The sequence below is a fragment of the Lithobates pipiens genome, unplaced genomic scaffold (genome assembly GCF_037356315.1).
Source record: "Lithobates pipiens isolate NorthernLeopardFrog02 unplaced genomic scaffold, aLitPip1_a1.2 Scaffold_19, whole genome shotgun sequence".
NCBI classification, from domain to species: Eukaryota; Metazoa; Chordata; class Amphibia; order Anura; family Ranidae; genus Lithobates; species Lithobates pipiens.
Genome location: NW_027507764.1, coordinates 332,402,462 through 332,415,976, shown reverse-complemented (window position 1 = coordinate 332,415,976; position 13,515 = coordinate 332,402,462). Strand labels below are relative to the sequence as shown.

Here is a 13,515-nt window from a genome sequence, read left to right as displayed (position 1 = left end):
GAAATCTCTATGGTAACTTGCGGGGGCCGGCGGATCCTGTGACCGACTCACCGATGGAAGCGGTGAGTCGGTACAAGCACCGCAGGGCGGCAGGAGGCACCGCAGGGCGGCGGGAGTAAGAACGATCAAGCGGCGGAACAGCCGCTATGATCGTTCTTATGGTGCAGGGAATCGCCGGCTGAAAACGCCGATATCTGAATGATGTCTGTGGCCAAGTGGTTAAAGATTAAAGCTCACTCTACCAGGGCAGTCAGTGCTTTATGGGCAGTGCATCACCAAGCCTCTGTGGCTCAGGTTTGCAAGGCCGCTACTTTGGCGTCAGTACATACATGAGATTCTATCAATTGGATGTAAGATGGCAGGAGGACACCGCCTTTGGGCGCAGTGTGTTGCAGGCAGCAGTATAGGTCCTTATGCATGGCGGTGGCTATTTGCTTTGTGTGAAAATATATGATCTAGATATATAAACTCACGCTGATGGTGTGAAAAAAATGGGTGAGAAAGAAAATGAATGAAGCTGCTATACACAAAGTGCTAGACACCTGGACATAGTAATAAAATATTAATACAGCGCTCACAGACAAAAACCCATAATAAGTGATGGCTAAAACATAAAGTCCATATAAAACTGTGAATGTGCGTCAAAAAATAAAAAATGCAGGGAATGCTTCACATCTGGTGTGCAGAAAGTGCAGAGAAAATGTTGCAGAAAAATTTTCAGGTGTACCCAGACACCCCCACATGTGTCCCCATTCACTAAATCACAATGACACCCAGCTTTGCAGTCTGGGAGTCAAAATAGGCTTATAGCGATATCCAGAAGATGTTGCAGGATGGCAGGTTCACTGATGAGATGATAAACGATCCTTTAACGTTAATACTCAGCCATACAAAAACAGGTACCCAAAAAGGAAGAAAAAAGGGGGGACCAATAGTGAAATATGTTCAGACTGAAAATTTATTGCACATAAAAGGTTATGCTTACAAAAGTAAATTAAAATCAGGCATTGAAATGATCAGAGGGTACAGCAAACACCATTCATTAGCGTTCCCACGAGACAGGAAATTACGTCAGTACCGGAAGTGTGTCACATCAATGCATTTCGCCCTCTCACAGGGCCTAAATAGGCCTAAAAACAATGGATTCCCAATATGAATGATATATTATTTTAACAGTAGTTAAATGGAATGTCCCTTTTTTTTCTTTATTTAAAAGACATTTTTTTTGTGACCACAATAGAACATATATATATATATATATATATATATATATATATATATATATATATATATATATATATATATAAAATATACACAGAAAATGTGTTAATTTTGCCCATTGTAGCCCTCTAAGATAACCGTGTAATTTTATTTAATGTTGACTGTGAAAGGAAATCAAGAACATATTGTGGGCAAGCATTATTTTCTCTCTCGCTCTCTCTGTGTTTTTATACATTTGTCTCTATGGCGCTAACAATTGCAGCATACTAATAGGGTTCATTTATTCACTAAGGTGTCTATTTATAAACTTATATTTGCATAGCCATGCATAGAAAATGTATGTACATTTGTTCTGTGCAAGGTAACCAGCTGTTGTGAGAATGGGGCAAAATCGGGGGTTCTTAGGATATTTTCTCTTCTGTGTCATAGAACAGTGCTATAGAATGATCTATTGGATGCAACATGATGCTTTGTGATAATAAGCAATCCGTTCCCAATGATTTAACCCACGTCTGTTCTTAGCACACAATCCAGTTACAATAAATGTCTGAACAGAATGCTGGATTCAGCTGTTCTAAAAGTACATCTACCATCTTCAACTTTAGATACCTTTCTTACTTGACCTCCCCTCAAAGGTACGGTTTGTTTTTATGTATGTCAGACTCGGGCATTATCTTTGTCAATCTCCCGCCGCCACTGTTCAATTTTAATTTTTGCAATCCCACTTAAAGCGTAACTTCATCTGAGAAGGGAAGCTCTGCTGATCCTTAAAAGGTCATGTTGCTCGAAAGTAGGGTTGTACCAATACTTTTGGTCAAGTTCTCGCCGATACCGAGTACTGATACATTTTGTGGGGTAATTTGAGCCCATACAAAATTAATGGGCTCAAATTGCACTGCAAAGAATCACGTGCGATTTGAACAAGATGGTGCGAGAGGCGTCAGGCGACCAATAGTGTAGTTTAATGAGTATAAAACAAGTAAAATCATTAACAGGTTTAACTTACAGGATGACAGAGGTGACAGTCTATGCCCTGATGAGCTATGGCAAAGATCCCACATGGGATCGTGGAGTAGGCCTTGACGCAGCCGGCGGCTCTGTGAACCAGGAGAGAGGACGCAGTGAACACGAGCAGTCGTAGGCTGGTTGGCACCTGTCAAACCAAGAGGAGAACATACCAATCAGAGTGCATTTTCAGAGGCTTGTAATGCCTCCTTCCTTAGCCTACAATAAAGCTTACCTGTAGGTGCTGTAAGTATCTCCTAAACATGCACCATTTAGGAGATATTCACTGTAACTGCAGCTGGTAACGTCACCGGCGCATGCGCTCTGAAGGAACGGCACGGGGAGTCATGTACCATAAACAGCAGCTTCAGTGCGCATACATGGGAGAGACGTCATCACGGTTCCGGCCACTCACACAACCAGAGTCCGCAAACCTGGAAGGAAGGCCAGGTGAAGATAGAAGCACCCTTAGCGGTGACAGCATGCCGCTGGAGGGCTTAGTTCTTAGTTACGTTTTACATGATATTACCTTGCAGGTTTAAAAAAAAAAACGGTTTACTAACTCCTTTAAAGCGGAGTTCCACCTGGGTAAAAGATTTTTTTCAGTTAGCAGCTATAAATACTGCAGCTGCTTACTTTTAGTATAAATACACTTCCCTGTCCTGGGAGCCCGCGATGTCTGCACCCAAAGCCAACCCATCCGTCGGCTCCGGGTGCGGGGGGCTGGCATCATTACTAAGGGAAAACAGGAAGTGAAAGCTTACGGCTTTACAGCCTGTTTCCTACTGTGCATGTGCGAGTCGCGCTGCACTTTCTGAATGGTCCCTGCTGTCTTCTGGAACCTGTGTGTCTCCCAGGAGGCAGTGGGGGAGGGGGAAGGAGGGGCCGGACATTATGTAGTCCCAGAAATGGGAACACCAGGTATCTGCTCTCCCCTCTCTCCTGAAAGGTGCCGGAGGCTGGGAGGAATCGGATCTTCCTTTTATGGGTGGAACTTTGCTTTAATATATGTATATCTGGAGTTCAGTTTTAATATGCAAGGGTAAATCTTGGATGCATATACTGTAATATTAGTTAACAGTACTATAAAAAAATATAGGCTCATCAAAAAAAAAAGTATACAGTTAAATTACTTTAAAATTAAACTGATACCCTGGAAATTCTGACAATCCACCAACTGAAATGATGATAAAAGTATACAGGAAACAGTTATAAAAAATATGCATAGCGCATAGTTCTTTGTCTAGCGACACTGCATGTACAATCCTTCTGCACAAGTAACCAGCTGGTATTAGAATGGGGCATTGGAGTGTTCTTGAATTATTTTCTCTTCTGTGTAACAGGGAATAGTGCTTGACACTTATACCTGTAAGGGCTCATTTACTCTTGAGTTGCCCTTGAGTACGACAGGCACAGAAGAGCTGTTATGTCGCTTCACCAATGCCTGTTTTAACCACTAAAAGCCCATGCTTACTGCACTTGTCATTCATTTTGGATGGTAAATTCACCCAGAACAGAATAGTAAATAGTGGAAGTATTTTAATTGTTTTCATAGCGTGGCAGTTTGTTAAAATGTTATGTAATCTCTTAAATCATTGTCTATGTTGTGATAAATGGGGAGGCTTTGGGACTGGAATCTTTATGATAATAATCGCTATATGTATATTTGTTTCATTTGATTATTCTAAAATAAACATGTATGTTATAAGGCTGATCAATACACATTATATTACGTCAATGCGTCTTCTTTTATTGTTTTAGAGAAATAATCCAGACAAGGGGTAGCTGGGGTGTGTCTCACACTCGAGTTCCTACAGAGTCGAGACCTGGACATGTTGCCTTGATAGCAGGCTTCTATGAAGACGTCAGTGCAATTGCAAAAGGTACCATAATCTGTTTAATCCTGTTATTGTTTTACAAAGCATGTCATGTAATCAGGTATAAAAGAACCTTTTATGTACTTGTTTTTTTTTTTAAAGGCTAAGTTAGGCTGGGTATACATGTTGAGGTTTTTTGTTAAACTGACTGGTTGTAAAAAAAACTCAGATGCCTGCAATGTGGATGCAGGGATCTCACCTGCTTTGCTTTTGTATCCTATCAGAATACACTGATCAGCGATGCAGTCATTGGCTGCAGCGGCTGATCCAATGCTGGTTTACTAATGACTGGCTTCTGTTGAACAGAAAGTGGTACACATGGACTAAAATTCAGACTGCTTCTGCTGAACCAGCCTAATTTCAATACCTGTATACCCATCTTTAGCCTTGGTTCACACTGACTGCGGGAATGAAATTGTGTGAGTTCAGCTGAACTCGCACAATTTCATTCCTGCATGTCAGTCCCAATTTCGGGGGTGATTTCAAAGACATCTGTGCAGGTTTCTGCACAGATGTCAATGGAAATTGCACTCCAAAATCACCAATAGTAGTACAGAAACTACTTTTTGGGATCTGTGTGGCGTCGCACCAATTCGGACGGTGCCATTGCCAGCAATTGCCGCCAATTTGACATGTCAAATCGCATGCAAAATCGCATCAATGTGAATCAGGGCTTAGTCAGACCCCTTTCACACTGAGGTGGTTTTCAGGTATTTTAGCGCAAGAAATAGCCTCTAAATAGTGCCTGAAAACTGCCTCCCATTAATTTCAGTGTGCCTTTTCACACTGGGGGACAGTGTTAGGAAAAGTTCTGCAAGCAGAATCTTTGGGGCGGTTTAGGAGCACTGTGGTTAAAAGCTCTCCGCTAGCGGCCGAAAAGTGACGCTTAAACAGCGGTAAAGTGCTGCCAAAACGAGCTCTAGAGATATTACGCAGGCACAGCTAAATAAAGAATGCATTCACATCAAGTTTTTATACAAAGAAATTGCGTATACCAGTTTACATTTTGGAAGCTTTTGGAAGCTTTCTGCAATTTTTGGCTTCACTGGGATTTTTGGGGTATGATGGACCTACACGGAGAACTTCAGGGCTCTGTTTTTATAGAAAAAAGTGTTTAGGTCAAATTTTAAACCTGAAGCATATATCAGATTTTTGCATAGATACCTTGTTCCAGTTTGGACCAATGTAAGTATATAGTACATGCGCCATACTGGTGGAGCTTTGATGCCACAATCTCTACCTTGTCCATTCAGATAACACTGCATTCACTGGCAAAATACAAAGTATTCTCTGAATGGTGTCTGTGCTGAGTTAGCAACTTATGTGTTCACTAAGCAGCAGGTCTGATGTTTGGCATGGGACTCCGAATCCTGTGACAACCACTGTAGTAGGCATTGCCTTTTACAGTGATTTCTAGATTCCATGGGGATCAGCCAGGTATTACACATGAATAGTTACATTGTTTGTTTCAAGCTAGACCAATGTAACTATTTAAAAATAGCTATAAGTGGAATTCAGTTTTAAATCAAGCCTTAAGGCCACTTTCACACTGAGACGCTTTACAGGCGTTTTAGCGCTAAAAATGTCACCTGCAAAGCGCCTGTAAAGCTCCTCTCCTGTCACTTCAATGTGAAAGCCTGAGTGCTTTCACACTGGGGTGGTGCACTTGCGGGACATTAAAAAAAAGTCATGCAAGCAGCATCTTTGGGGCGGTTTAGGAGCGGTGCATACACTGCTTTTAAAACGCCTCTACCCATTGAAATGCATAGGCACCGCAGCCGAAGCGCTCGCAAAGTGCTTCGGCATCATCGCTACATGGGCACTATTAACCCCTTCTTCTGCCGCTAGTGGGGGTTAAAAGCGCCCTGCTAGCAGCCGAAAAGCGCTGCTAAAACTAGCGCTTCGGGATCATCGCTACATGGGCACTATTAACCCCTTCTTCTGCCGCTAGTGGGGGTTAAAAGCCGAAAAGCGCTGCTAAAACTAGCGGAGCTTTACCGCCGACGCCCTTTACCCACTCGCCCCAGTGTGAAAGTAGCCTTACTGAACTTTGTCTCTGTAGGTGGAGAAATTCATACACTATAGCACCATAAAGCACCATAAAGCACCATACTCAAAGTCATTTTTATTGTCTCAGAAGCACATCTCACCAAGCTGTTGTCCCCAGAACTCCAAGTTTATATTAGCGATTAGAAGGCTTCTTAATTACTGCTGGGGGTTGAACTACGTCTTTCTTGCAGTTGGTGGCAATACTCTGTACTTCCAGGCATGGGAGGCCTTGTGACCTGCCGCTCTGTGATATAGCCCAGAGTTAGCAGTCAATCAGTAGGCTCAAACTTTGTTGCATGTCCAAGGGAGTTCCATCTGTCAGGTTGCCTTCACCATTTATATCAGCGTCAGCTGAGACAGAGGAAGGAACAGCAAGGCAGTGCAGGAAAGGTAAGTAAAAATGGGTAGGGAGCCCCTTTCCAGCATATACAAACATACTCCTTTAGCAGACAATGTGGTTCTCCAGTATATTTTACCAGCCCTTTGCTACTTCCAAGCATTGTTATAGCATTCAGTAAGCCCTGCCCCTATGTTTCATTACCTGGGTCTTTGTCAAGGGGATCTCAGGAGATATGGTTTAGTATAGAAGTAATCTGATATAGTGAATACTCTTGTTAACTGCCTATGAATGTTCATGTATTTGAAACAAAAGAATAATTTCGCTAGTTTTCTCTTTCTCCCATACAGTGGTGTGAAAAAGTGTTTGCCCCCTTCCTCATTTCCTGTTCCTTTGCATGTTTGTCACACTTAAGTGTTTCGGAACATCAAACCAATTTAAACAATAGTCAAGGACAACACAAGTAAACACAAAATGCAATTTGTAAATGAAGGTGTTTATTATTAAAGGTGAAAAAAAATCCAAACCATCATGGCCCTGTGTGTAAAAGTGATTGCCCCCCTTGTTAAAACATACTATAACTGTGGTTGTCCACACCTGAGTTCAATTTCTCTAGCCACACCCAGGCCTGATTATTGCCACACCTGTTCACAATCAAGGCATCACTTAAATAGGAGCTGCTTGACACAGTAAGGTCCACCAGAAGATCCTTAAAAGCTACACATCATGCCGAGACCCAAAGAAATTCAGGAACAATTCAGAAAGAAAGTAATTGAGATCTATCAGTCTGGAAAGGGTTATAAAGCCATTTCCAAAGCTTTGGGAATCCAGCGAACCACAGTGAGAGCCATTATCCACAAATGGCGAACACATGGAACAGTGGCGAACCTTCCCAGGAGTGGCCGGCCGCCCAAAATTACCCCAAGAGCGCAGCGACGACTCATCCAAGAGGTCACAAAAGACCCCACAACAACGTCCAAGGAACTGCAGGCCTCACTTGCCTCAGTTAAGGTCAGCCTTCATGCCTCCACCATCAGGAAAAGACTGGGCAAAAATGGCCTGCATGGCAGAGTTCCAAGGAGAAAACCACTGCTGAGCAAAAAGAACATCAAAGCTCGTCTCAATTTCTCCACAACACATCTTGATGATCCCCAAGACTTTTGGGACAACATTCTGTGGACCGATGAGACAAAAGTGGAACTCTTTGGAAGGTGTGTGTCCAAGTATATCTGGCGTAGAAGGAACACTGCATTTCATAAAAAGAACATTATACCAACAGTAAAATATGGTGGTGGTAGTGTGATGGTCTGGGGCTGTTTTGCTGCTTCAGGACCTGGAAGACTTGCCGTGATAAAAGGAACTATGAATTCTGCTGTCTACCAAGAGATCCTGAAGGAGAATGTCCGACCATCTGTTCGTGTACTCAAGCTGAAACGAACTTGGGTTCTGCAGCAGGACAATGATCCTAAACACACCAGCAAGTCCACCACAGAATGGCTGAAGAAAAACAAAATGAAGACTTTGGAGTAGCCTAGCCAAAGTCCTGACCTGAATCCTATTGAGATGTTGTGGTATGACCTTAAAAAGACCGTTCATGCTCGAAAACCCTCTAATGTAACTGAATTAGGACAATTCTGCAAAGATGAGTGGGCCAAAATTCCTCTAGGACGCTGTAAAAGCCTCATTGCACGTTATCGCAAACGCTTGGTTGCAGTTGTTGCTGCTAAGGGTGGCCCAACCAGTTATTAGGTTTAGGGGGCAATCACTTTTTCACACAGGGCCATGATGGTTTGGATTTTTTTTCACCTTTAATAATAAACACCTTCATTTACAAATTGCATTTTGTGTTTACTTGTGTTGTCCTTGACTATTGTTTAAATTGGTTTGATGTTCCGAAACAATTAAGTGTGACAAACATGCAAAGGAACAGGAAATGAGGAAGGGGGCAAACACTTTTTCACACCACTGTATATGGGATGTCACATCATCTATATATGATGTCGGTTTTTATTATTTCTCTGATAGTGATGGTACTGCCAGAAACAATTTTTTAAAAGTGTTCTTCAGTATTATATAGTAAGGCCATGTTCACTCCGGTGCACTGTGCTTTGGACGCAGAGCGAAGAATACCTGCACAGTTTACACATGGTTTTAGGTGTGCTCCCATTGATTTCTATTAGACCATGTGTTTTCTGAAAGCACATCAAGGATGCATCATGCAGAACTTTACAGTCTTATAGATGTCAATGGGAGCACACCTAAAACGGTGTATAAAATGTGCATACAATTGCACTGTGCCCAAACCACAGCGCCCCGATGTGAACCTGACCTTATTTGTTGAAATGTACAAAAAGAAAGATTAACAAAGACTGAACAGATTGCATTTGCTCTAAAAGTACATACTATACTAGTCCCCTTTCTGTGTTCATTATACTACAGTGTATCAATGCTGGTGGTAAGGATAACAAATTATAAGCAAAGGGTTCTCTACCTTGTTGACAAAAATATCTCATCAAGAGTCAGCCATGTATACAGTCTATAGTAGTTACCCATAATCTATACCCGATCTAGGTTTAAAGGCCTGTTGCAGTCAAAACTTTTTTTTAGCTGTGCATGAAATGGGGAAAGGTTTGATTGTATTTCTGTCTGTAACTCCATAAACAATATAATGTTCCTGAGCTCCATCATGTGTCCTAAGGTTTAGGCAGAATACAACATTGGCTCTGGCTATAAGAATCATTGGGTGAGATTTACTAAAACAGGAGCACACATAATCAGGTACAGCTGTGCATAGTAATCAGTTAGCTTCTAGGTTTTATAGTTAAAGCCTAATTGAACAAATTTAAGTTAAAAGCTGATTGGTTACTATGCACTGCTGCTTCAGATTCTGTGCGCACCAGTTTTAGTAAATCTCCCCCATTGTGTTGTCATTTACAGACTGCAGAGAGTACCGTATTTATCGACGTATAACACGCACTTTTTCCCCCCTTAAAATCAGGGTGCGTGTTATACGGTGATCCTCCGCGATTTTTGCACGATTTTTGAGCCTTCCTCGGCGGCTTTCAGCCGCCTTCGGTCCTTCTCGCGGCTTTCGGCGTCCGAAAGCCGCCGAGAATGGCCGAAGGCGGCCGAAAGCCGCCGAGAATGGCCGAAGGCGGCCGAAAGCCGCCGAGATACACAGGACATCTTGACGGCGCCATTTTTAAAATCTGAAATGAACACTGACAAGGGGACAATGATGCACAAGGCTGCATTACAAGGCTGCAATGATGGACAAGGCTGCATGACAAGGCTGCAAATGACACTGATAAGGCTGCATTGATGGGCATTTAAATGTAAGTTTTTTTTTCCTAAAAATTCCCTCCTAAACTTGGGGTGCGTGTTATACACCGGTGCGTGTTATACGCCAATAAATAAGGTAAATTGTTTTCAATTAGGCAGACCCTGTCTGGTAGACTTGTAATAAGGTAAGAGCATTGGCTCGACAACCAAAAAACATAGTCTGAACTTATAAGGAAAAAATACAGCTGGTGTATGTAAAAAAAGAAAAAAAAATGGTTTGTAGGAGTATCACATGTAGAGCACATATAGAAATCTATAAAAATACTATAGTTCCCCTTTTACTCCACTGAAGAAATCAGAATCAGACAGCTAGAAAATACTGTGGAAGAATGCCAGTTTAAAGTATTACCCACATTATTACATAAATCCTCTTATGTTCAGTGGCCATAAAAACCTCAGGTTTACTTTCAATCTATTAAATACATCTGACAAGGGTAAAATCTATAGGTAGGGAAATATAATGGGGCCTAGAGAAAGTGTTACCATATTGTGAAACAGCTGTAGATTCTTTTTCTGTTCCATTTATGCTCTCTTTTAAGTTATATATCTTTATATATGGGTTTTATGTCAGTCATTTGCTTTTAATGGAAAATAAATAAAGTTGACATTTTTATGGCTACAGAGTGAGTTTATATTCCTGTGAACATTTATATTAATGATAGACCTATTGCTGCTCTGTATGATAGAATGGAATACTGTATTTACAATATGTTTTGTACGATTTTATAGTAGATTGTGCTTAAATATGTTGGCTGTATTATTTTTCTTCTTTAGGCAATTTTTTTCTCCGGTGATCCTGGCAATAACACATTCCTGTCCTATGGTGATAAATTATATTCACTGTATTGTATCTATAGAGGGGCAGCATGGTCACCATGGGCTAGGAAGTGTGTCATAAGTTCACAACACCTCACCATCTCATTATTTCCATATTTTGGAGAAGGCCTTTTATAATTCCCAGAGGTGAACTGGGCACAGCTGATAACATTGCTGGAGATTTCAGTGAAGCACAGGCGAAGTGCATATAAAGTTACAGCTCACTGGATTTTTGTCAGGGTCAATCAGGTATTTTTTTTGCACTTTTCGAACAAACCTAACAAAATGCTTTCAATGGTGGATTTAACTGAATAAAAGGAATCAAATCTGAAAAGTTTGTTAGGGTTTACATGTATGATTATTTAAATCATCAGACAACAAAATCCTGAGGCAGACACAGCAACATGTTAATAAGGCCGTCCATAGAAGGAGCAAATTCGGGGGTGTGGGGGGAAGCCTTCCCCTCCTGGAAAAGACAGTGATTATTGCTAGTAGCTATGATGGCCACTTGCAATAATCGCATGTAAAATTTGACAGTCTGGTTGTACCCAAGTTGATGGATCTATCAACTTGGGTACATTCAGTCTGCCCATACATGATTCGAATCTCGGCCCATTCCTGCTGAACCAGATCAGATTTAAACAGTCTGTGGCTGGCTTTAGTGTTCATAACTGTCTCTCATGAGAATCCCATGCTTTGTTATAGAAATCCTCCATTTTTCTTTTACCAGAGTAATCGGTTATCTACTTCTCTGACACCAACACTCGTCTATTTTTCTAAATTATCACCGAGAAAAGCATGACATAACACTGACCACTCATGCTGTTAGGTAATAGTAACAGGATATAAAAATAACCTCCAAAAAGTTAAGTGCACCCTGCTATCCCTCCCGTGTTTATGGGTTAAACTGTACTACTTAACAGTTTTGGCATTTGCACTCAGCTGAGCTAAAATAAACTTTATCTACGCATTACAATCATCACATTCACAAGATCACTTCTCTGATCCTTCTGCCCCTGACAAGCTGTTCTCAAAGACCTTTACTCCATGCATTTTGAACAATGTCTGCCCACTGACTCAAGTATAATGGTCAATTGTAATCCAATCCAAGGTACGTGTAGAATCTCTCAATTTCACTGTATTCACTCACGAGTGAAGTCCTGACAGAAGTGGTGGCACAGCCTATGTTGTGTTCTACTTATGTGTGTAATACACTCAATGGTCCCAAATGTGAACGAATAGGCCTTGTGCACTCAAGGCACTTTACCTTTCCTCCTGACAGCAGCGTTTTGACAGAAAAGAGGTTTCATGCATGAAAACGCGTCAAGTGCAAATGGACAAATCTGGCTAATTAATTTCATTGGCCAGAATAATAATTCTATCTAGTAAAATGAATTAACACTCAAGTGCTTTGTGTGCCTAGTGTCAATGCGCATTTAGATTACGTTTACACACTTCAAACACTTTTTTCTGTCAAAATGCTGCTGCTTTTGAATGCACTGGCATTTTTTTTTTTTATGCACCTAAACACCCCTGCCTTTAAACGTCTCTAAATGCCTATGTATGCATGGACACATATGCTAACATGCAGGGGCATTTCGAGGCAAAAAAACCCCCACCATATGCCCTGTGTACATGAGGCCATATACATACCTCTTTCCAATGGCTGGCAAATCGTCAAGGGATTCTTCCAATGCGCCACTATTTCCAAGAGTCTTGGTGATACTTGACAGCAGCAAGTACAACAAATGCAGAAAATGACATCCTTATGTCAGCTATGTGCTCAATTTTTTCATTGATACTAAACCTCATCACCAGCCCTAGGAGCTTTCTGAACCAGTATTCCATCATAAGAGATTCCTGCATTGCCAGCAACTTGCCCAGCCATCTCCAGAATCAGTAAGGGGGACCTGTCGCCTCATTACATAAATGCCTGGAAGTTTTCAGGTTGAAAAACATATCAAAGAAAGTGATTACTATGGACAGCACATAGATCATTTTCTTTCCTCTAGTTTTGGAAAAGCAGTTTCACCTCCACTTTCACATTCATTTATGTAACTAAATTTGAAAAAAAAAAAAACACAACCAGCACACCTAAGGACTGGTAAGCTGCTATATATTCAATTTTTGTTTTTGCATATTTAGGTACACTTAAAGTGGTTGTTAAGCCACTCAATGACATTGCTACAATCCCCTCTGGTATATAAAATAATATCCCCAGTGCATGTGTTGTTTTTTTTTTTTAAACTGCTGCTGTGTACCTCTTTTCATAGCGCTGAATGCCACTCCCGTGGCTGGCTGCAATTCTCGATCTGACAGCTATGCTGTGTGGAGCTGAGAAGCCCCCACTGATGTCAGCCAGGAGGAGGAGAGGAGAGGAGGAGAAAGGTGGAAGGTCATGTGAGCGCCAATTGAAATGAAAATTAAGAAATTAATTAAGAATTGCTATGAAATTAAGAACACAACGGCATTTAAAAAAACAACACATGCACTGAGTACTTTATTTAATATAACAGTGGGTATTGTAGCAATGTCATTGCCTAATGATCGCAGCAGGAGGGGAGGGCTGAGGAGTGAATGGAGCTGACAGGTGGGGGAGGGGGGGGGGTGGGCGAGGGAGGAGATCTGTGGATGACGGAGGCACATAAACTGACCACGGTGTCAAAGCTCAGCAGCCATAATAAACCGGGGTCAGCTTACAGGGGGAGAGCATAGCTAGGCAGGATCAGCCAGGTTTTTTAGGTTGTACAGGTGGCCAAATTACAAAGCACTGTGCTGTATAACATGCTTTAGGCCGGGTTCACACCGCTGCGATGCGGGAACGCCGCAAATCCGTGGCGTTTTCCCGCATCGCATTACTCCCGCCGG

General features: G+C 41.7%; 1 protein-coding gene across 1 annotated transcript in view; it reads left to right on the top strand.

The window, feature by feature from the left end:
• The window catches only part of PIGN (phosphatidylinositol glycan anchor biosynthesis class N), a 618,025-nt gene that overhangs the window by 26,118 nt on the left and 578,392 nt on the right, over window positions 1–13,515 (top strand). Inside the window, exon 3 of the mRNA XM_077492054.1 lies at window positions 3,988–4,109. Within this exon, the coding sequence (XP_077348180.1) occupies window positions 3,988–4,109 (122 nt within the window). The remainder of the gene's footprint in view (window positions 1–3,987; window positions 4,110–13,515) is intronic.